Source organism: Histomonas meleagridis (assembly GCF_020186115.1).
Source record: "Histomonas meleagridis strain 2922-C6/04-10x chromosome Unknown contig_149, whole genome shotgun sequence".
Classification (NCBI taxonomy): domain Eukaryota; phylum Parabasalia; order Tritrichomonadida; family Dientamoebidae; genus Histomonas; species Histomonas meleagridis.
Genome location: NW_027150777.1, coordinates 85,327 through 110,034, shown reverse-complemented (window position 1 = coordinate 110,034; position 24,708 = coordinate 85,327). Strand labels below are relative to the sequence as shown.

The 24,708-nt window shown below is 29.1% G+C and overlaps 8 protein-coding genes across 8 annotated transcripts; 3 read left to right on the top strand and 5 right to left on the bottom strand.

Moving 5' to 3' along the window:
* Positions 1-151: 151 nt before the first annotated feature.
* On the bottom strand, positions 152-1,252 carry GO595_001726 (DDE superfamily endonuclease containing protein; the record flags this gene model as incomplete). The annotated part of the gene is made up of 1 exon (XM_067914556.1): positions 152-1,252. The coding sequence occupies one exon, from the start codon at positions 1,250-1,252 to the stop codon at positions 152-154; it is 1,101 nt and encodes a 366-aa protein (XP_067778127.1).
* Positions 1,253-4,094: 2,842 nt separating this feature from the next.
* GO595_001725 (Mini-chromosome maintenance complex-binding protein) lies at positions 4,095-5,639 on the bottom strand (the record flags this gene model as incomplete). Its single annotated transcript, XM_067914555.1, has 1 exon — positions 4,095-5,639. One exon carries the CDS (start codon positions 5,637-5,639, stop codon positions 4,095-4,097), a length of 1,545 nt encoding a protein of 514 aa, XP_067778126.1.
* Positions 5,640-6,298: 659 nt separating this feature from the next.
* Positions 6,299-6,853, top strand: GO595_001724 (Cyclin-dependent kinase 1; the record flags this gene model as incomplete). Its single annotated transcript, XM_067914554.1, has 1 exon — positions 6,299-6,853. The coding sequence occupies one exon, from the start codon at positions 6,299-6,301 to the stop codon at positions 6,851-6,853; it is 555 nt and encodes a 184-aa protein (XP_067778125.1).
* A 140-nt stretch (positions 6,854-6,993) lies between these two features.
* GO595_001723 (uncharacterized protein) lies at positions 6,994-8,340 on the top strand (the record flags this gene model as incomplete). Its single annotated transcript, XM_067914553.1, has 1 exon — positions 6,994-8,340. One exon carries the CDS (start codon positions 6,994-6,996, stop codon positions 8,338-8,340), a length of 1,347 nt encoding a protein of 448 aa, XP_067778124.1.
* A 513-nt stretch (positions 8,341-8,853) lies between these two features.
* On the bottom strand, positions 8,854-9,525 carry GO595_001722 (family 20 glycosylhydrolase; the record flags this gene model as incomplete). The annotated part of the gene is made up of 1 exon (XM_067914552.1): positions 8,854-9,525. One exon carries the CDS (start codon positions 9,523-9,525, stop codon positions 8,854-8,856), a length of 672 nt encoding a protein of 223 aa, XP_067778123.1.
* A 541-nt stretch (positions 9,526-10,066) lies between these two features.
* Positions 10,067-12,814, bottom strand: GO595_001721 (TKL family protein kinase; the record flags this gene model as incomplete). The annotated part of the gene is made up of 1 exon (XM_067914551.1): positions 10,067-12,814. One exon carries the CDS (start codon positions 12,812-12,814, stop codon positions 10,067-10,069), a length of 2,748 nt encoding a protein of 915 aa, XP_067778122.1.
* Positions 12,815-13,444: 630 nt separating this feature from the next.
* GO595_001720 (uncharacterized protein) lies at positions 13,445-16,600 on the top strand (the record flags this gene model as incomplete). The annotated part of the gene is made up of 2 exons (XM_067914550.1): positions 13,445-15,593; positions 16,419-16,600. The coding sequence occupies 2 exons, from the start codon at positions 13,445-13,447 to the stop codon at positions 16,598-16,600; spliced, it is 2,331 nt and encodes a 776-aa protein (XP_067778121.1).
* A 4,194-nt stretch (positions 16,601-20,794) lies between these two features.
* GO595_001719 (Zinc finger protein DZIP1L) lies at positions 20,795-21,871 on the bottom strand (the record flags this gene model as incomplete). Its single annotated transcript, XM_067914549.1, has 1 exon — positions 20,795-21,871. One exon carries the CDS (start codon positions 21,869-21,871, stop codon positions 20,795-20,797), a length of 1,077 nt encoding a protein of 358 aa, XP_067778120.1.
* Between the last annotated feature and the right edge of the window lie 2,837 nt (positions 21,872-24,708).

Genomic DNA, 24,708 nt, shown 5'->3' with positions numbered 1-24,708 from the left:
GTGTGTGATGTGAATGGATTTCATCCTGAAGTTCATTCTATGTTTTTATATACCCTGATGTCTTTCCAATTCGCGATTTTTACGACCGTTAAAAACCGTTTCTCTCAATATGAATACTTTTTGTCTGAAAGAAAATTAATGAATAAATGTTTTATTCATAGATTGACCAAGATTCTTGGATTATATTGGGTTGCAGGTGTTCCCATGCCCAAACCATGCATTGTGCTGCTTGTAATTTGGTAAATTTTTTTTCATTGTTTTGATTGTACTCTTTTCGAAACAGATAACGTGCTGTAGCCTTCAAACACCCGAAGACCCTTCGATCTAATGGTTGAAATTCATCAGTCATACCGGGTGGTATGAAATATAATTTAATCTTCAGAGTTTCTGCCAAATCGATAATTGATTGACATTTGTGGGCTTTATATGAGTCAAGTAACAAATGTATAGGATCTTCGTCATTGAAGTGTTGCCGGAGGAACAGTAAATACTCATAAAACGTTTCCTCAGTGGTCCATCCGTTTTCTGAGTGGGTGGACATGTGAGGTGAAACATCACCAATTTGTGTTGTTTCTACAAGATCAGTCTTTCCTTTTGCTATAAAGTAAAGGGGAATTTTGGTTCCATCTGAACGTATGCTCGCCAGGACAGTTATCGATGCCTTCGGTGAAGAATTTAAGTTGATCGATATTCCATCAGATCCTTTTTCTGCCCAAGTTACCATACCATTTGGAAAACACTTCCAGCATGTTTCATCCACATTGACAATTCTACTATGATCAACAGAAGTAAGAAGGTTTTGTATTGTATCGATCCAATTAGATTTTTCTTTATCAGTCACATTTGGTCTCCTTTTAGGATGTAAAACTCTAGAAGAGAGATGGTTTCTCTTCTTAAAATCTGCGATAAATTGGTGTGAAACTAAAAAATCTTTCGTTTCTCTAAAATTAGTTATATCTTGATATTTTGTTAGATATGCATTCATAGCGATTATTATGAAGTCTTCATTGGTAAATACAAAACTTGGTTGTAAAAAACAATCGACAATAAAATCCTTAATTGATTGTTCTTCTATGTCTGTAAATATCCTATGACCACTTCCATGATCATTATTCCATGGTCTCCAAGCAGGATTATGCTTTAATTTATCTTTCCAGGATCTTAGTGTGGAATCAGGAATTTTACTTGTTTGTGCAATCTTAGAAATTCTTGGGTATCCTCTTGAAATTTGAGTTATAACACATTCGAGCATTGGCCTTTTTTTTTGTAATTCGTGTAGTCTTTATGGGGTTTTCCTGGAAATATATTGCTGTGCATAGTGGCCACACTAGGCCGTTTACTATTTTTTGAATACTATAAACGGTCGTAAAAATCGCGAATTGGAAAGACATCAGGGTATTAAAATTTTATATAAAAAAATTCATATCACATGTCCATTAAAATTTTTTTCAGTGTTATTAATTGCATTGGAATGAGCACATCAAAAATAAATTCCTTTCCAGACTTAATTGCACTTACAGAAATAATTTATAACATAAATACAAACAATCTTGATACATCTGTTTCTTCATTACGCAAATTTTATGATAATTCACGAACGCATTCATTCAACTTGATCATCTGCCGTTTCATTTACACTTTGTTTGTAACAAGACTGAAAAATATAGATATAATTATTGAGTTTTTGAATTTAATTGAACGAGATGAAAATAAAAATCAAGTTTCAATAATTGACATCTTTTCTCGATTCCTTCAGGAAAATAACTCACAAGAATCTAATTATCTTATCGGAAAGTTGATTGAAAAAGGTTTAATTAACTCATCGATTACTGATAATATGAAAAATTTATTTTTTTCACATTTTAAAGCAAATTTCGTTTTAAACCATAGTTATCAATTTTCTGAATATTTCTCCGAAAACCTTGAAAAACTTAAAGCGAATAATTGGGAACTTCATCAGAAATATGTTAAAGAAGGAATAAATCAGAATGAAATTGCGAAAATAATTCGGAATGATGAAATAGAAAAACTTCAAGAAATATCATCAGAAACAAACTTCGATTTTAATCAAACAATTCCAAAATCACTTTATGAAAGATATTCATTTATTAATCATAAAAATGTTACATTAATTGATTATGCAGCATTTTTTTCTTCAGTTAAATGTTTTAAATATTTGCTTATGAACAATGCAAAAGTAGAAAACGCAGGCAAATATGCAGTTGCAGGTGGAAATGAAGAAATAATTCATTTATGTGAACAAAATCATTCAACATTTGAAGATGCATATGAAGCAGCAATAGAATTTCATCGAAATGATATCTTTAAATATTTTTATGATAATAAGTTAAAAGAAATTTTTAATTTAGAAGAATTAGGAGCAAAATGTGTTTTACATAATAATTATGAACTTTTATCATTTTTACTTAAAGAAGGAATGAAAATAAATGAAAATATTCTCATTGCTTCAATCATAACAGGTAATTTATATATTACTCAATATTTTCTCGAAAGTAATCATATTCCTTTAGATTTTTTGAAAATTTCGGGTATTTCTGGAAATGTGGAACTTTATAACTATTTAATTAACAATAGATACATTGATTTTAGCAAGATTGTTTGCTTATTTCATTAGATTTTTATTAAAATATTTCATCGTTTCATAAAAATTTTTAAATTTTTTTTTTAAATATTTTTAGCACTAACAAATGCTTCAAAAAATGGTCATACAGAAATAGTTAAATTCCTTCTTGTTCAAGAAGGAATTGATATTAATGCTAAAAATGAAATTTATTTTAATAATTTGAAATTTCAAAATAATATTTGGAAATTATTTAAATCATTTAAAACAGCACTTATGTTAGCATCTGATAATGGTCATACAGAAATAGTTAAATTACTTCTTGAACAAAAAGGAATTGATATTAATGCTAAAGGTATTTATTTGTTTTATTTGAAATTCATTTTAATAATTTTATATTTCAAAATAATATTTGGAAATTATTTAAATTATTTTGGACAGCACTAATTTATGCATCTGAATATGGACATACAGAAATAGTGAAATTACTTCTTGAACAAAAAGGAATTGATATTAATGCTAAAAATGAAATTTATTTTAATAATTTGATATTTCAAAATAATATTTGGAAATTATATAAACTATTTTGGACAGCACTTATGTGGGCATCTTTAAATGGATATACAGAAATAGTGAAATTACTTCTTGAACAAAAAGGAATTGATTTTAATGCTAAAGACATTTATTTGTTTTATTTGAAATTCATTTTAATAATTTTATATTTCAAAATAATATTTGGAAATTATTTAAATTATTTAAAACAGCACTTATGATTGCATTTCAAGATGGTCATACAGAAATAGTTAAATTACTTCTTGAACAAGAAGGAATTGATATTAATGCTAAAGACATTTATTTGTTTTATTTAAAATATCATGAAAAATATGAAGTTTCATATAAACATTTGGAATTACTTATAAACATATAAAACAGCGCTTATGATAGCATCAGAAAAGAAAAATGCAGAAATTATTCAATTATTTGCAGGCAAAATTCAACATCATAAATGTGAATCACATAATAAAATTAAAAGATTCTCATGGATAAAAGAGTTAATATTTAAATATTGAAATAAACATTTCCTAAATTCAGTTTGTTTTCATATATTATTATTAATGCATTAAATTTGATTAATATTATTATTATATGAATCAAAATTTGATAAATAGAATATTTTATATCAAATTTCATTGTATGATTTTCATATAATTTGATGATAATTTTTGTGAAAAAAATGATGAAAAATTCATAACAACAAAAAATTAATTATTATACATAGTATTATTTACTCTTAAAGTTTAATGGAATCTATTGAGTACACCTTGTTTATTTAAATACTTATATTTGACTTACAATGTATATTATTTTTTTGATTTTTTACTCTTTGAATACGAACTTCTTCGGTTTTTGTTATCAGATGAAATTAAAGTTCTTATTTTACTTCTCAATTTTATGTTTCATTAAGTCAAAAAACGAATTTTACTCAAAAGAAGTTGAGTGATAAAATGACATTTTATTGATTATTTATTGGCTTATTGGATATTATATATTTAAATAATTCCACCGAATGATTCCATATCTGTTGTGAGAACTGGTTCTGACCAAACGATATACTGTTTAATTGGTTCAAAGTCATTAACAAGTGCAAATCGAATTGATCAACTCTTGAATCAGCTCTCATCAATTCCACAAGATGTTGTTGCATTAACTGCTGCGCCTCTTCGTTATCTCCGACGATGAAATCGCCGCCTCTCATTTGTTCCACATATGTACGCATTAACGCAATCACATTTGGATCAGCATTAAACTCTGTGAACCGAACTTCGCCAATTGGCACTGATACGTTGGCCTTAATGAACGAGCGAGCTTGTGATAATATTAAAAATGGAAATGAAGTTTCGACATCTTTTTCATACAATTCATAAAGAAATGGTACAACTTGAGACTCAACAGCATGTCGAAGTAAAACATAATTTTGAACTCCTGTCTGTTGTAACGTTCCTTCTGAGAGTCGTGTTTCATCAATAATTATTCTGGTGTTATTAATTGATGATAATGATGTTGGTTTAAACTCTCCATCTTTCATTGCAGGTTGTAAAGTACGTTCGTTCATTGCATTACAATGGATATCAATGAAATTTAATGATGTACATAAATATATAAGAATTTGGACAACACATGAAGCTATAGATTCATTAGCACCGAATAGGTTAAGTGAAAAGATTCCAATTGGTAAAGTACCAACACGACTCCTAACTCGTCCGATTAACCAAAGTAATATCAATTCGGCAGTTATCGGCTGAAAGAAAATTGAAAGAAATTGAATGATCTTCTCGCGGACCTGCGGAAGTGGCGGCGTAGGGCCTGGGAAGATTGGTGAGTAAAGAAAATTAACTGGAAATGAGGCGAAGACTAGAATGTTTGGGAGAGTGGAAAGATATACTTCAAGTGAATTATTAATTTCCGTATTTGGTAAAACAGCGACAGGCTCTTCAATAAAACCAATAAGATCCATGACAACAAGTGGCCTCTCACTGGTGTTGGTAAGAAATCGAGCAACTGCTTGAAATGGTTCTTCAAATAAATCTTCATCAAACGTGCTTTGATTAGGATCAATAGTAAGGTGGCCTGAAGATTGAACTTGATCATAACCTAAGGAGTTATACTCTCGAAGCCATTTGGTTTGTGTGGAAACTGAGGAAACAACAATCTTTTGCCTTGAAATCATTGATTGTAAGTCAAATGGCTCGCATCCTTCTGGAACATCTTGACCAAGAAGAGGAGTAAAAAATCTATCTCCACATTTAAGTTTTAATGGAATACAATCATTCCCATAGTTTGAAAGAAATGTTACACGAAATCGAGCAATGCTTCCTGGTGCAATGGTCTGTAAGTGACCTAATGATGTGATCAAAGGAAGTGAATTTAAAATTTCTGGATTTTCATTAACAGCATTTACAATTGCTTGGTTAATACCAAAATCAGGCCTTACATCAGAAAACTGAGCGATTTCATCGATAAATTTTATAGGGTTCTGGAAAAATGCATTGAGATCCATTGTGATCTGGTTTGAAATAATAAACGGAATTAAATTGGAGCACCTCAAAAATTCCAAAATTGTTTTTTGAAATTCACATTTTTTAGAGTATTTTTAAGATTATTTTAGTAAAAAAAATATTCAAAATATTCTACAGATATATTTTCTAGAAAATAAAATAAAATATTGACCAGATCTTTTTATTTTGTAATTTCCTGTTTCAAGAAATGTGAATTGAACAAAGACGTTTAAAAATTGCTAAAACTTTTTCTATACTAATTCGTAGCTTAAAATTCACAATGGATGTTCGATATCAAAGGCTACAAAAATTAGGAAATGGAACCTATGGTCAGTTTTTCCGTGTAGAAGACAATGAGACCAAAGAAAATTTTGTAATGAAAAAGATATATATGAATCAAGAAGAAAATGGTATAACATCTTCAAATCTTCGAGAGCTCTCTGTACTAAATTCAATTAAGCATCCAAACGTGATCTCTCTTATAGATTCTTTTGTAGACAAAGACAGTGTCACATTAATTTTTGAAATCATGAACTATGATCTCAAAACCTTTTTTACACGTGCAAAAATGATTTCCATAGACCTTGTAAGATCGTATTCATTTCAGTTGTTGTGCGGAGTCCGATATCTTCATTCTAAACGAATTCTTCATAGATCAATAATGCCAAAAAACATTCTTTTAGATGCGAAAGGATTTTTAAAAATCACACATTTTTCAACAGCCAGATATTATACCATTCCAATTCCGCCATTTACTCCATGTGATATTGACGTAACATATAAATCTCCAGAATGTCTCTTAAAAGCAGAAAGATACGGTCCTCCATCGGATTTATGGAGTGTCGGTTGTGTTATTGCACAAATGGTTACACCAGAAAGAGTACCGATTTTTAACGGTGATTCACAAATTGATCAAATTGCAAAAATTTATCAAATTTTGGGAACTCCAGATGACAGCGTTTGGGATGAGTTCTCATTGTTAGATAGTATACCAAATATTGATTCTTATACAAAAAAAAATCTTGTAGATTTTATCGCAGAACCTTATTCAAAAGATGATAATCTGATTGATTTGCTTGAAAAGTTATTTATATATGATCCTAGTAAGAGGATTAGTGCAGAGGAGGCAATTAACCATCCATTTTTCAATGAAATACATCCAAATCTTAGAGCTTTTTGTTGCGGTACAGCAGGTCAAGGTAATTCTGCAAATTAGTTTTTTTTTTAGTTAAATAAAAACATTTTAACCAAATTTTCGCCAAATTTGTATCTAATGGAGATACAATAAAAACGATAAAAACCGTTTATGCTTCTTTCGGACAAAAGCCGTTTAAGTTCCGGCGGAAAGGAAATCGTATGCTTCTGCTTTTTTCGTTCCTTGTTTTTTCTCAATGCAACGAAGAAGCAACAATTTACGCAGATATTAAAAAAATGACTGACCAACAAGAAAATGCAATATTGAAAATCGAAAATCAAAATTTGGATGATAAAATTAAATCAGGACAAACTATTCATGAAATTAATGAAGACAAAGAAAATATAGAATTTAAATCGGAAATAGAGAATTTACATAAAATTGAAAATGTCACCAATGAAGAAAATCCCATAAAAGAAGATGCTCCTGGAATAGCTTATCACGAGCAAATTGAATATGATGTCCAATTAACACACAACTTACCAAATAATGATAATAAATTAAATGCTGATCAAAGAAAAACAACAGAAAATAGCACAAATGAAGTTACAATGGTTTCAAGTATTATTCAGGAAAAAGACGATGATCATAACATCGAACAATATGAGTTAATCAATGATACAATCAACCCCAAAAAAGACGAAATGGATGAAAACAACAACAAAATGCCAGATGTAGGTTTGATTGATGAAAAAGTTGTTCATGAAACCAAAGAACCGATAAATGATGATGAGATAATATTTGATGAAACAGAATTAATTCTCAATGAACCAAAAGAAGATGATGAAAACATCAATATAAAAGATAACGAAGAACTACACAATCAAAATAACAATAACGAAAGCGATGACGATGATACAGATTATGATGGCGATGATGATGAAGAACTTGAAGAAGAAGACATCAATGATGAAGACGACAATAAAAAAGAATACGAAGAAGACAACATACAAAGGAAGAATTATCTTTTAAATGATAATGAACTCCAAGAAGACAAAATCGAACTTAATGACGATATTGGCGATCCACCAATTGCATATCAAGCGAAACTCACAATCGAATCTGTTCGCCCGACTATACTATCATCCAAAGGCGGCGAAATTGTATACATTCAAACAAATTTAACGCGGAACACTGTTGTTTTTTGTAAGTTTAATTCCAAAGTTATAACAGGCCGTTACATAAATGACGGACAAATAACATGTAAAGCACCGCCACTTCAACAAGGAGAGGTATCTTTATCAGTGTCCGTCAATAGAAGGAAATGGGGTAAAGAAGTCTTCTTGAGTGTTATCGAAGAAGAAAGTGATAGGCCGTGGATGGTGATATGCATCGGATGTATTATCATTATCGGAGCTATATATGTTGTCGCAAAGTTCTTGTTCTTAAAGAGAAGAGTGCCAAAAAGAAGAAATAGAGTTAGAAATTATGACGAGCTGCTGAATACACAGCCAAAGGTATCGGAAAAAGAAAGATTAAGAAGAAGAAATATTACTCCTGAAATTTAGATGATTTGGTTTGGTTTGGTAAAAAATCGTTTATATCAAAGATAAATCAAATTTTGTAAATGGTTTAAATCATAAAAAATTAAAAATTGTTATTATTTTTAGATTTAAACATCGCGTGAGAATAGAAATATTCTTTTAAAAGAAAAAAAAAATGAACCGAATTAAAAGTATAATGAACAAATTTTTTTTGATAAAAAACAACGATAAGACAATTCGATATTATAGCACAGTCGGTGCTCCCTTAGTGCTTAAAAGATAAAAAAAATCCGAATCATTTCAAATGATTCCAACTTAGATACAAATTATATGAATGGTGACATGTTTAAAATTATCAAAAGTAAAAATAACAGCAAATATTTATTCTATCAAATTCTAGAATTAACAAATAGTTAAATAAAAGAAAAGCACTGAGAATTTATTATTACTATTTATTATTTTTGCACAAAAATCAAAAATTTAAATTTTTACATGAAATCTGAAAAAGATTTAATAGCATTAATTCCGCGTCTAGAGTTATTTAGAAACCTTGTGGACAATTATTTTCCCATTTGAGTCATCTCCATTGCAACTTACAGATGCTTTAAGATAAATTGGTGTATGAGGGATAGGGTATATTTGTACATAGTAATAATTATTAGCATCCGTATTTCCTGTGTATCCATCATGAACATCTTGACTTATAAGGTTGCCATGGTTAATAATTTTAACACTTTTTATATCTAGACAATAACTGCCCTGAGTACTCTTAAATTTAATTTCATAGTCGCCAGGGCCATTGAAATATTTTGTTATATCCCATTGATGGTCAAGATATTCTTTCTGAATTTGGCCAGAACTCCATCCTAATCCATTAAATTCAATACATTTTATTTGAATCCTTACGTAAGGGTTATGTCCACCACGGCTTTTTAAATTGGCTATTAAAAATGTTGGTTGATGAAATTGATTAATTGAAACACGATATGAATTACCGTTGTTTGTAATTCCTGCCACACCATGATGAGGATCTGTTGCTATTTCTTTCCCATTACACTTAATTTTAATTCCATTGATATCAAGAATGTGATTTTGTGTCATGCATATGAATGCGACCTCATAAACTCCTGGACCAACCAGCGTTTGTGAAATGTTCCATTTTTTCTTTGCGTATTCTTGTGTTCCTTGTCCTGGGTTCCAAACAATCATTTTGGAAGATTTGTGGCAAAATTTGTATTTACAAAAAGTGAATTCTGTCTTACAAGTATGATCAAAATAAATTCAAAATATATCCAGTGTCAAAATATCCAAAATTTGCCCTTTATGAAATCAATAATTACCTCATCATTTTTATTATAATCAAATCTTTGTTTATGGGGACATTATACACATAAATTAACACTGACGTGTAAGTGTTTAATTCCCATTTTTGGCTGCTTTTATTAAAATGTATTTTTCAATTAATTGCAAAAAAATTCTCAATAAAATCGCACTTAATTTATATACATTATCATCATCTGATTTCCTTTTGGTAAGATAACATATTTTGTATTGGATTCATAAAATTTTAAAAAATTTTACAAACTTTTCTTTCCTCTATTTCTCTTTTAATCAAATTTATCTTTTTTGCAAACAGCGAATGAATAAATTTTAATAAATTTCAAAAAATTGTAATATGATATATTAAAACATGTTCACATTCATTAAAAAATATTTTAAATTTTTATTTATTTATATCTAAATAAATTATTTAATCCGAAACATTGTCATTGCTCAGCTTATCTATTAACATAAGCCTAAACTTGTCGTATTCCTTTCCACAGCACATATTCATTAGAGAAACAACCAAATTTAATTCTCTGAAATCCTCTTTTATATCATCGAATTCACTTAATATCAACAACGTAATAATACATTTCTGCGCTAATTTTTTCCCATATTTTATTATGTTATTTAAATATGGAACTGAATTCCGAATCCCAATGACATAACCAATCCGAGAAAAGTAATCAATTAAAAGTACACCTGCTTCAAGTAATGAGTTACTAGTGCCTGTAAAAGTCCGTTGTATAAATGACTGAACAAATCCGATATTGTCAAGTTTACGTAAAAGTTTTATGTCAATTTTTAACCGCCGAATAAACCACACAAATTTTTTGACAGACGTATCGTTGCCTTTTTCGATAATTATTTTGAATAATGTGGGAAGTTGTTCGATGTTTAAAAGTCTTAAACATAATTCTTTTTGTGCTAAGAACGATATAAATATATTAGTTAATGCTTCAGGTGAAAGATGTGAAAAATAATGATTATTATCTAAAAGTAATGATCCACCTTTCGGATTGGATGCTATCTTACATATAACTGGAAATGCACTTTTATGCGTTTTACATGCATTAAATAATGCTGTAATTAATCGTTTTGAAATTGGTGGATTTGGTAATCGTTCAATTATTTTAATTGCACTATCTATATGATATGATCCATTAATATGATTAATTATAGGTGTCAAATTTATTTTTTCATTTTCATTGATATTTAATGGAAGTTTTTCAAGTGATGAATAACACTCAATAACGGTCCCAACTGGGGCACCCTGTTTGCCGATCATTCGAATTAACGATAGCACAAATTCAGAACTTAACTCGGAGTAAACTATTTTGCGTACTGCAATTGTCATCAATTTAAAGTAACTCGGCTGTGTTGAAAACTTATCGAATTTCTTTATAAATGTTGATAATATTGGTATTGCTGACTTATTATCACTTTTAACTAAATGCTCAAGTAATCTTAAAATTTGAAGCATTGAGTTTTCATCATTCAAAAAACTAAATATTTCATCAAGAAGATGTTTTTGAAGTTTTGTTGAATTCATTAACATTGATGAAAATATTGTTGCAAAATTCGCTGCTTTAAATCCTCTTTGAATTCTGTTATTAATAAACCCTGATTTAAGTAATGGCTTTATAATATTTTGATTTTCTTCAACATATGTTATGGTTAATGATAGAATCATTGTTTGATCATCAGGCAAAAGTGAACTGATTTCACTTTCTGAGTCTTTGAAAAATTTGAGTGCTTTATCTTCGCCGATAGATTTGAGTTTGTCCATAAAAGTGACACATGTTTCATTTTGGGGCATCCCAAAAACAACTTTAGTTTTGTTGTTTCTCCAAGGAGATGATGCTAAAGGCGGTACAATGTTTGGAAGAGATTTTGTGATTGGAATTGATGGTGAAGATTGGCTTTCTTTTCTACTCTTCCTACGTCTTCTAAGATGAGGTGATTTCCTATTATCATCAATAAGGAAAATATTAACTTTTGGCTTTGCAAGAAGTATTTGCGATGTTTCCATTAGCTCTGATATGAATACGTTTTCTGTTACTGTGTTATTAATATAATCTGATGGAAGATCAATTTTTTCTTCTTCTAAATCAGAAAGACTATCAGCACTAAGTGACCCATGACCAGCTTCAGGAATTTGGTCTTCGAGAATTAGATTTGATTTTTGAGATATATCTGATTTGGTTGATAAAACTGAGATATTATCCTTGTCATTGTCGCTTTGGATTGGATGAGTGTTGTTCCCAGGTAGAGGTGGTTCTGGAAATTCTTCAAGAAATTGATCGACTTCATCGACATTTGTTCCTGAAAACAAAAGTTTCTTAGCTTTGAACATATCATAAATTTCTCGGAACGTAGGGCGCTCATTTGGATCAGAGCTCCACGCTTTAGCTAGAAATTTGCGGATGGAAATATCTGTATCAAAAGGAATCTGTGGTCGTTTGTTTTCCCTTGTAACGGCTATACCTACTTGAGCAGGTGTTTTCCCTTTAAATGGAACAGATCCTGTTAAAAGTTCCCAAAATAAAATTGCAAATGCATATACATCTACCTTGAACGAATAATCCCCAACTTCAAACATTTCGGGAGCCATCCAATGTGGGGAACCTATTTGTGTAGTTAAAAAACTTGTTCCACTTCCAGCAAATCTAGAAATTCCAAAGTCACAAATTTTTGGGAGAAATTGCTTATCTAAAAGAACATTAAGAGATTTTAGATCTCGATGGATAATTCCTTTGTCATGTAATGAAATCATTCCATGAACAATTCCCATTGCAATAATTGTTTTTTGGGTTGCAGTTAGAAGAATTCCGTTTTTATGATGTATAGCATCATATAAAGATCCATTTGGAATATATTTTGTCGCAATAAGGTAAGGAGGCGTTGATTTAAATCCAATAAATTTTAACAAGAATGGATTATTAGCATTTGCTAAAACAACGACTTCACGTTTAAAATACAACAAAGTTTGTTCATCTGTTTCATCAATTAGTAATTTTTTTAAAGCGACAAGATCTCCTGTTTTTTTATTTGATGCTAAAAAAACTTCACCATAACCACCTTTTCCAATAGTTTGTATTATATTAAAATCACTTTCGTTAATATGAAAATTAGAAAGGGATTCTAACGCTTCTTCAGGAAATTCGTCTTCCATTATGTCTAGCTTTTCAGCAGAAAACGAAGCTTTGAATTCAATATTGAATTGAAAAACTCCACTATTTTTTATCGGCACATTTTGAGGGGTCGTAGGGCATTTTTTACATCCACCAAAAGAGTCATTCAATTTTAATAAATTTTTAAATTTAACACCAACATTTTGGATACTTTATATTACTTTGAATTCCATAAAATCATCCACCAAGTTACGAATGTTACAAAACATTCATCAATAATAGAAACAATAATTCCCCAATACCTTCAATAAGCTATAAATTGGATTTTCATTCATTTCAATGTCATTAACGCAAAACAACTTTCAATATTTTTTTATGAAATCATTCAATCATTATTATGGATAGAAAATCATTATAACTTTTTATTTCCTTAACCAACTTACATTTTTTTGATCAAGAAATAATCAACAAAAAATTGATATCAATATTGATTTTTATTATCATGAATTTTTTTAAAGAAAACAGTTTAACGATTTGATTTAAGTTGTTTCAAAGAAGAATTATTGGTCAAAAAAGAGAGCAACTATTAAATAATGAAAAAAACGCTGTTGACAAAAAATATTCACTTTTTGTAAAGTGCCTTTTCAATGCATTGAAAAAGTTAAAAATTAATGGAACCCGCCCAAGAAGAAACTGATGGAAAATTTGTTTTTATGCTTCCTCACTTACTTGAGGCTGGGCTCTTTGAAGATGACAGCCACAACTACGCATTGGTTTCTTATCCACGTGAAGTGATATCTCAAGCAGTCAAGATTATTGTTGGAGATTATGCAAATAGACTTAGTAGCATTAGTTTTAGTAACAAAAAGCGGGTTAAATATGTTATAGAAAATTTGGCTGTTGCTTTATCTTTACCAATTGATCAAAATCAATACATGTTTACTGCACAAACAGTATTTAGGAGATGGTTTGAAGACTCACAAATATTTGGTGATTTAGCACGTCAAAACAAATTTTTACGAAGAATGTTCAAAATCATTTCATTACCATTTGCAATGCGTAATCCAAATAGTCCAGAAATCTTTAAAACAAAGTTCTACAAATTACTTAGTGATATTTTAGATGACCTGAAGTATGTTCATACAAAAAGAGGGAATATTTTTGAAAAAGATACATGGATCACATTACTTAAAGTACTCATTGGAATTTGTGATTCAGTCATTGACTTTAACTTTGAGAACTTATTGTCAGTCAGTGAAGCCTCAAAGTTAAGGCAAAAAGCAGTAAGTAATTGTTTGTCAATTATTATGTTATCAGGTCTTACAGATAAATCCGTATGGTCAGAACTAACAACCTTTTGTAACAAATGGTGTAAGTGTATTGATTTTCTAAAAGTTTGGGGACATCATATTGAAACATTATTTACTATACTTAACATGAAGATCTTTCATCAAGAAATAGAAACCAAGTTATTTGAAGAAGGTGTGTATTCATCCGAGAATCAAATAACTGATGACATGGTGAAGTTTATTTTCATTCATTTCTTACATTTTGCTGATCCAAAAGCAACTCTCGGCGGTTCTGACACTTTACATGAGTTTTCACACATTATGTTAAAAATTACAGACAACTCATTCAAAGTTGCATCGTGCGGAAAGGCACTTTTCAGACCGAAATATCCCTCTCAATCTTTTCTGAAGTTATTTGGCCAGTACCTGACATTTGTACCACCAGGTTCCAAAGCAGATGATGAATCTGTATCTATTTTAGTTGAAGCAATTCTTAAGATCGTTTCAAGGTTTAATATTGACCATAATAGTAATACTGCTCTTAAATTAATTGCGTATGCAACACAATTTGCTGTTCCTTCTGCTATGCCAGTAGTAGCTTCATACCTTAAGAACTCTGCCAAGCTTTACCGATACAGTTGCAAAGCTTTACCTTATGTATCAATGCATTCATTAGATCTTTTACCACAATTAGATACAACAAGGTCAGCTCGTATGGTCATAGGCGAAACATTTTTAAACTCACTTACATCTTTATTCATTTCAGCGTCTGAAACCCTTAAAAATTATCCGAAGTATCAGACCAATATTATTGAATCTTTTGAAACCATATGGGGTACTACAGCACTTATGTCCATTCGATTTCAACTTTTATGTTCATCATTTGACCTTAAGATTCCAATTATGACCAAATTAGAATACATATTTAGTGATATAGCGTTATGTCAAATCACGCAAGATTCCACCAGCATACCATTTCTCTCCTCATGTATAATGTTATTAGGTGTATTAATTCGCTTTAATCCTACTATTTCGACAGATGTCATCAATTCGCAACTTTTTGTTAAGATCCTAAAATCAGTTCCCAAAATTGATTATAAGCATCTTGATGAATATGACTATATCATCACGTCTGTATTACAAATGATCAATAATTTTTTAATCTATAGTCCAACGATAATGACGCATCGAGAAAACATTAATTCATTATTTGAATTTTTAGATTTAATCCATAAACAAATCGATAAACAAAAGCGTAATTCAACCACATGGATTGACACGAATCTAAACATCATTGTTAGTTTATATGATCAAATCATTGAAATGATACCATTTATCTTTCCGAACAAAGATTATTTCTCACATGTATATAACTCATGTTTAACTATTAATGAAGAATATCTTATTAACAAATATCAAATTCAGAAACCATTAATTACATATTTTATGATAGATCGTAAATCAGTTGCATCATTTATTGAATCATCTGATTTTACAGGGCCTAAAATATTATTAATTCGACGATTATCCGGTAAAGTAATATATAAAATTAATTCCGATTATATTGGGGCACAAAATTATATTGAAATATCGAATGAAATAAAACAAGTACAACTACCAAAACTTGATAAAACTATACCTACTATTCCAGAAGATCAATTATTTTGTATTGATTTAATTGAAGAATTACCTGTACATATATATGATGAGCCGATACTTAAGAAATATGAACATGAATATAATAATTGGTTAAATTGGGACAAATATGGAATGTATGAATCCACAAAGCCAATTAAACCTCATCGACCATTTGTCTTTGATTTTATTACCACTTTAAACATATATAGTAATGTCCAAATACTTGAAGAGAATAATAAATTATATGAAGCGTTAAATGAATTAGATCAAATCGATCAATTAAATATAATACCAATAATGATCACCACAATATTCTCTACTGATACTTCATTAACACAAGAAACGAAACGAATGACACCGAAACTTAAAACATTTTTAAATAAATTTGGAGAACCATTAAATATTAATGATAACAAAATTATAAATTTGCCTTTGTTATCGACTACTATACCATCAATACCTTCATTAAATGGTTTCATAGTTATATTAAATTCTTCAATGATTAAAAACGAAAATGACATTAAAGAATTTAATAAAATTGATGAGAAAGCGCCAATTAAAATTATATTTAATGAATCGAATTTCGACTTAAAGAAAATTAATAAGAAGAAAACTAAACAATTGATTTTGGTTATTAAACCAATGGATAATGAATTGTATCATGTAATGGTAATGTCGCATCCAAGATGGCTGTTCTCACCTTTCGCTACAGAACAAGTTATGAGCATCGAAGCATTGCAATTTAACATAGCGATATGTTGCGAACAGAACTTAAGAAATGAAACAAATAATAAAATGTCAAACGAGTCTTCAAGAAGAAAAGAAATTATGAGCGAGTTGGTGACTGGTGAAAATAGAGAAAGAGCATTCTTCGATGCGATAGCAAAGGAAGGAATTTGATAAATAATATAAATTATTGAAAAAATTTTGTTTTTCTTGAGTCGAATTGTATAGTACTGATCCACTTTGATAGGCATCATCTTGAAGGAGAACATAAGGACATCGCAACATTTCTTTGAGAATTTATATATTCCAAAAAATTTTGTTTTTCTTGAGTTGAATCGTATAGTACTGATCCACTTTGATAGGCATCATCTTGAAGGAGAACATAAGGACATCGCAACATTTCTTTGAGAATTTATATATTCCAAAAAATTTTGTTTTTCTTGAGTTGAATCGTATAGTACTGATCCACTTTGATAGGCATCATCTTGAAGGAGAACATAAGGACATCGCAACATTTCTTTGAGAATTTATATATTCCAAAAAATTTTGTTTTTCTTGAGTCGAATCGTATAGTACTGATCCACTTTGATAGGCATCATCTTGAAGGAGAACATAAGGACATCGCAACATTTCTTTGAGAATTTATATATTCCAAAAAATTTTGTTTTTCTTAAGTTGAATCGTATAGTACTGATCCACTTTATCGGCATCATCTTGAAGGAGAACATAAGGACATCGCAACATTTCTTTGAGAATTTATATATTCCAAAAAATTTTGTTTTTCTTGAGTTGAATCGTATAGTACTGATCCACTTTGATAGGCATCATCTTGAAGGAGAACATAAGGACATCGCAACATTTCTTTGAGAATTTATATATTCCAAAAAATTTTGTTTTTCTTGAGTCGAATCGTATAGTACTGATCCACTTTTATCGGCATCATCTTGTGGGGTATTTCGAAACTCTCCAACAAGAGTTGCATTAATATTTCTTCATTACCAGTTGATGAAGGTCTTGGTAAATATTTTGATTTGATTGTTCATCCAATCTTTACCAAACGAGACAATGATATAAATTATTCTGGATTTGAAGGAGCATATAAGGACATCGCAACATTTCTTTGAGAATTTATATATTCCAAAAAATTGAATAATAAAATTTAACCCTTATATGCAAATTTCAAATAAAACTTGTAGAGACACGTAATCTGATATACATGCCAAATGAAATAATTAAAGAAATAGGAAATTATAAATTTACTGAATATATTCAAAAAAAATTATGAAGAACTTTCGAGGAATGAATGGGAACTTCATAAGAAATTAATAAAAGAAGCACAGAATCCAAATGAAATTGTAAAAATAATTCGAAATGATGAAATCGAAAAACTTCAATAAATATCATCACAAACAAATTTTGATTTTAATCAATATGTTATACCATCACTTTATGAAAGATGTTCATTTGTTAATCAAAAAAAAATCGTTACATTAATTGATTATGCAGCATTTTTTGGATCAGTTTTAAATTTTTATTTATGAATAATTCAAAATTATACAATACAGGCAAATACGCAGTTGCAGGTGGAAATGAAGAAATTATTCATTTATGTGAACGAAACCATTCATCATTTGATAATGCATATGAAACAACAATCGAATTTCATCGAAATGATATCTTTAAATATGTTTATGAAAATAAATTAGAAAAAATTCAATCAAAGCCAAAAATGTCTGAAGATAAAACAAATGATTTGGTAAGTTTTTGTATCAAAAAAGATAATTATGAAATTTTAGCATTTTTGGAAGAAAAAGGATTTAATGTTAATGCAAAAGATATTCATTTGAATAATTTGGGGTATGTTTTAATAATTTGAAACAGCACTTCATATAGCAGTTAGAAATAATATATAGAAATAATAAAATTACTTTTAGATATAGAAGGAATTGATGTTAATGCTAAAAATATTCATTTTAATAATTTCAAATATGTTTTAATAATTTGGAATATGTTTTAATAATTTTATATATGTTTTAATAATTTGGAATTAATGAGTCCAATGTTCTTTTTGAGAATATCTTTAAAAAGAAGTTAAGTGTATTTTTCTATAACGACTTTACTTCGACCCATTTTAAAATGAATTGTGACGCCCGCTCTTTGAACTGTTCTTTTAAGCGAACTTGATCAGTCTTTTACTACTTCTTAGATTCTTCCATACTATTATCTTTTTTTCAAACATGTGCTTCACTGGCAGCTTGCTCCAAAAAATGAAATTATACACATATTCGACGGTGACACTTTTGAAGAGCTTCAAATGACCAAAGTTTGCAAACAATACCGCAACCAAAATTGTCTTTGGTTTACACTTCATTGTCCGTTATGCCCAAACACCGATAAGGAGACCGTTTTTGTGATACGTTTTAAGGTCATGTTGCAAAATGAAATCTGAAGAAGTAGTTCCTTTTAAATTTGTGGTCACTGGGCCTTCAAAGCACAAAACATCATTTTTAAGGAGACTAGAGGATGAGCCCATCCAAATTTTAACTTTTGGAAAAAATTTCGTTGATAAAAATGTACAAAAATATGGAAAAAAATTTAGAGTATTTATATTTGAATCACCTTATTTTTTCCCCTCATTAGAATACCCTTATTTCAAAGATAGTGCGTGTGTTCTGATATTTTATGATATTAAAAATCCAATAGAACTTGAAGAATTTCAACAACGCATCGCCAATTTCAGAGATTATGCTCCAGAAAATTGTCATTTTGTAATCGTTGGAAATCATGGTAAAACTGAACGATTTAACTTACAAGGCGACCCGATAAAATCATATGCTAAAACAAAAGGCATTCCTTATTATGAAGTATCTATTTTTAAAGGATATTGCGTCCAAGAACTATTTGATGATTGTTTTGATGAAGTGTATGAAAATTATCTTTATGAAAAGAAAAATGTTGATATTTGCAACAAACAGATGAGGTAAGAAAAAACACTAGAATGGATTTTTGTATAACTCGAAAATATTAATAAACGTAGTGATTAAACCCTATGTAACATGTCTTCAAGTGAATTTATTGGTCTATTTTTTGGATATTTTTGTTTTGGAGGTGCTAGGTATGGCGTGATTAGCAAAGTTTCAAAAAAAAATATCATGATAAAAGTTCATTAGTATTAAAAAAAAGAATAAATGAATTTGGACAATGGGTGAGTGAGATGCAAATAACGAAATTCAAAACAAAAAATTGATCAAATTAGATGTAAATGATAAAATGAGTCACAAAAAATGAGCAACTGAAACAAATTAAAGGTGATGTCAACCAGTGACTTAAAGTCTTTATTTTTTAAACTGGTTTACATTAGATTTACATCTTGTTAAAAGGAATTCATACTTAGTATTTCCCATAATTAATTTAAAAGAGTATTGAGAATGTATTTTATTTATCTTTTCACTTGTTTAATTTTTAATCCAAGCAGTAAAAACACAAAATATTTTTGCTAATATGCCTTCAACCACATGCAATCAGTACTTCCAACTCTTTGTTAATATGTTTACTTCGAAAAAAATATTAACTCAACCAAAGTAAAACTAATTTTTATTCAAACTTCACTAATAATTCCTTCATAAAATATCACTTAAATATTTTTCTTTTTGTCATGCTTAATTTTTGAAGGGTCAGATTGGTACCACTCGTAGCCATATTGTGCCTTGGCTGGCGTCAAATAAACATGAGTCAATTCGCGAAATGTTAAGAGATAATTATCTTATGACGTTTCACATAGTCAATCCCTGTTCGATGATTTTTTTTTTATAATATGCATAATAACACTGAGGATCCTAAGTGTATCGCTTCATTACTACGAGGAATAAAAGTATAATATTTCAAGTGAAAATAACCTTTTAAAAAATCATTTGAAACGACAGGTTTGGGAATAGACTTTGTGTCCCCTCCTCGTAGCAAAACGACATTAGAATCAACCCTTTTCTCTTTATGACGTATATCTTCTCTTAGAATAAAGATGATAATTATTATATATTATTATTATTCACCGATTATAATGATAGTATTCAATTCGGAATCGTGCTAAATTAATGGACTCATATTTTTTGAGGAACGGATTATCATTACAATTATTTAATTAAAAATTTTATGATTTAATTGCTTTTCACTTGAATTCAAGAACTATTTGATTTCCTTCAGGAATTAAGCCAACTTAGAGGAAAGCATCAATATGTTTTAATTTTAGAATATTATTAGAGCATTTTGAGTAAAAAATATTAATTTTGTTGTTCTACTGTTGTCTGAAGCCGTATTTATAGAAAAATTTACTTTTTAAAAAAATATTTACGAATAAGTACTTTACACACATTAATAATTATCATCGAAACTTTCTTCATCTCCTATTTCTCCAGGTTCAAGTTCATCAGTTGATTCATTTTCGATTTCTTCTTCTTCTTCTTCAACTTCATCCGATTCCGTCACTGTTATATATGAATACTCATCAGGTATATCAAGTCCGCTAATTTCATAGTTTGTGCTTGTGTCATTAAATTCACTTGAAACAACTTCACCTGTTTCAGAATTAGTCATTGTGAAACTTTGTTCTGTTGTTTCGACTGGTGAACTTGATTCAAGTTTCATTCGCTTTAATTCTCTGTATTCAGTTTCATCATGTATGGCACCTGGTTCTGTATCTGAGAATGTACGAATATGTTTTCGTGGCTTAGTGGTAGTTTTTGTTTGTGATTTTAACTTTTTGAACTTTTCTTCATATTTTTTGATGAGGATTTTCACTTTTTTCCTTTCTTCATGCATTTGTGAAACTTGTTTTCGAAGCGTAGCAATTTGATTATCACGTTTCTCTATCTCTTTAGAAGCTAGATCAAGATTTTGGTTATACTGTTCAACAATTTCAGGTGGTATTACTTGTTTTTTCATTTCAGATTCTGATTTCTTTTTTTGAGCAAGAAGATAATCATTAGCCAGTTGCATGATAAGAAAGGCATTAAGGGCGCCCTTACTTCCAAAGTGAGAAAGATCTTCTTTGGTAATATTTGCATATGTAAAATGACTCATATAGAATAAAACTGAATTAAGATCTCCACGCTTAACAATTGTTTCAATATCAATAGATTCTGCCATTGGCCATCTCATCGGTTCCGTTCTTGGAGCCCATGAATAAGTTTCTGATGTAGGTGGAGGAGCTAATGGTGCATTTGTTGTTTGTTGTTGTTGTGGAGGAGGATGCTGTTGTTGTATGTATGCTGGTTGCGTCATTGGAATAAATCCTTGTGGAATTTGCATTGAACTTTGGAATGTTGGAATAGTAGGTGGAAATTGACTTACAGCTTGCATACCATTTGGACGATCTAAAGAAATATTTTGAGGTTGTCCTAGATAAATAGGAGGTGTAGTTATTTGTGGCACAAATCCGCTCCTTATCATCCTGAAGAAGTAACGTATGGGAAATTTGAATAGTTTTCAATTGAAATCCTTAAAATGTTTCAATTTTTCTTCATCTTGTTTTACATTTTTTCCTCCATGTTTTGCTTTTAATTTAGCAATTATTCAGAACACCACACCATCAAACATCAGTAAAAATATTCAAAATAGAATTGTTTCTATAAAAACTTTAAGAAGTAAAAAACAATTTTTTGTAGTTAATTCAATAGTTTACAAATCATTGAAATGGAATGCTTCGATGAACTTCAAAGAGCGATTCAATCCATTTCATCACCTCCTATTTCCCTCGAAGATATGCATGCATATAACATGCTTAGGCAAAAAATAACGACAAATTCTAGAAATGTTTTTGTATTACTATCATATCTTCAAATTCCGAATTTAAACGACATATTTATTTTCCAACTCCTAGATATGATAAATTCTATAATTTGTCGGTTCCAATCCAGTTTAGATTTACATGAAATTTATCAAAATTTGCTTAACATCAATTTTGAAAGTGAAGAGTCCACCAAAAAGCAAGCTTTAAATATAGCCTACATAGCCTTTTTTATATTATTAGGGGAAAAACAATTTATCCTAGAAATTGATAATTCCGTTAATGAAATCTCATTTTTAACATTAGAAACATATTCGTACTTTTTTGAGATTACCAATGGATGCGTTATTGAAGATACCACCATCTCTTTATCAAAAGAAGAAAAAAAAGCATTAATTCAACAATTTAGCAAAACATTTTTACCACCAATTATTGGTTTAGGCCTTCGATGTTTAACTACACAGCCAAGTCAAAGTATTAGACTTATACATGATGGTTTATATCTTGGAAATGATCCAACGCAATCATCACAAATATCACTAAATCCAGAACTAACCAGACCTTTTTACTCTGAACAGATATTCCAACTCCTTTTAGATGCCACATTACATGCCGAAATATCGACGAGTAGTAATGCCATTGAAATTGTCACATTACTCATTCGATCGACATCTGTATTTAACAATGAGACTCAAGAAATTGTTAAGAATGTCCAACAGTACATAAAAATAATCTTTCAAGATCGATCATTTTTTACAGATGAAGTCCGAATCATTTCATTACATAATCTCATCTTAGGAATTGATCCCATTTCATATTGTTATCCATATTTAGAAACAGTTTATCTTTTAATCAGTTTCATGTATAATATTCTTGATGATTTTTCATTTAATTTAGTCATATTATTTCCTCCAATTTGCACATTATTATTTCGATATCTTTCATCTATTAAACGAAATAACGTAGAAGCATATAATGAAATAATGTGTAACTTAACGAATTTATTTCCAAAATTCTTAAACTCTATGCTTCGACTTATAGAACTTGACCCGGCTAATGCTGAAGAATTAATATTTAGTGATTATGAAACTACATATTCTTCGTTTAAAAAAATTTTTGATATTTCATCAAATTTCGAAGAAATCGCTTCATTAATTTCTAATATATTTTTATCATTAATTTCTTCGCAAACTGTTACTATAGTTACATTGTTACAAATCGCTTTAATGTATTTATCTATTTCGGCTTCGTTTGAACGTATTTCATTATTTTCGGATCCAAAAATTCTTTCAATATTAATAAACTTAGTATTCCAAAGCTTAAGCATAATGCAAAATTCAGGCGAATTATTAAGTTGTATTAAAAATGTTTCGACAACAATTGAAGAAATGCATTTATCAATGCTTGTAATATTTGTAAAAGTATTTTTCATTGATCAAGATAACCAAGAATTATTATCTATTATTCAAGAATATTCACAAATCGAAAACATACAACAAATAATAAAAAACATTTTCATATATTTATTAACATTATTACGAAGAGACATAATACCAAAAACTGTTTCTAATGTAATAAAATTTATGTTTAAGTACTCGATAATAGTAAATTATTTAAAAGAAACTGAAATTCCAGATGAATTATTACAACAAATTCCACAATTCCCTTGTAAATCGATATTTTTTTTCATATTAATTCGTTTAATTTGGTCCGATAAACATCGAAAAAATATTTTAATTTTGAAATTAGAAGAATATTTTAAAGGAATTCTTTTAAATGAAAACCAAATTAATGATCAAAGTGTTATATTATTTTTTAAAGTTGTATCAAAATTATTCGATTCAACTAAAACATCACAAGAATGGATCGAAATGTATTTATTTACATATAATAATTTTTCTGATTTCATTTTGTCTATTTCTAAATCGCCACTTTATTTATCTGTTTTACATTTTGTTTATAAATTAACAACGAATAATGATAAAACATCGAAACTTCCATCGAATAATCCATTTCAAACATATCAACCACATTCATTAAATTTATTTAAGCTTTTAATTAATGTATTAATAAGTTGTTCTGGACAAATATGTAATTTTTTAACAAATAATTTGGGTAATATTGAAACGCAATTCGATAATGTGTTTTATTTAATCATTTCAACAAATAATTTATTTAGTTCTCCTTTTCCTAATTATGGAGTTTTAGAGTTTTATAATGATAATTGTATATTTGTGTTATTAAATAATATTGTGACAATTGTGAAGATTTTTAATGAGCCAATACCTAAACTTCCAGATTTGTTTAATTCTTTGATTGATTTATTGAATATAATTGTGAAATATTTTGGTAACGTAGTCATACAAAATCAAGACTACTTCGGAATGTTAATATATTTAACTAAAGTTTCGTTTTTAGTTGATTTTAATGTCGACTTGAATAAAGTCGGAGTTATATTATATGAAGTCACATTAAAGTTAAATGGAAATCAATACATTCA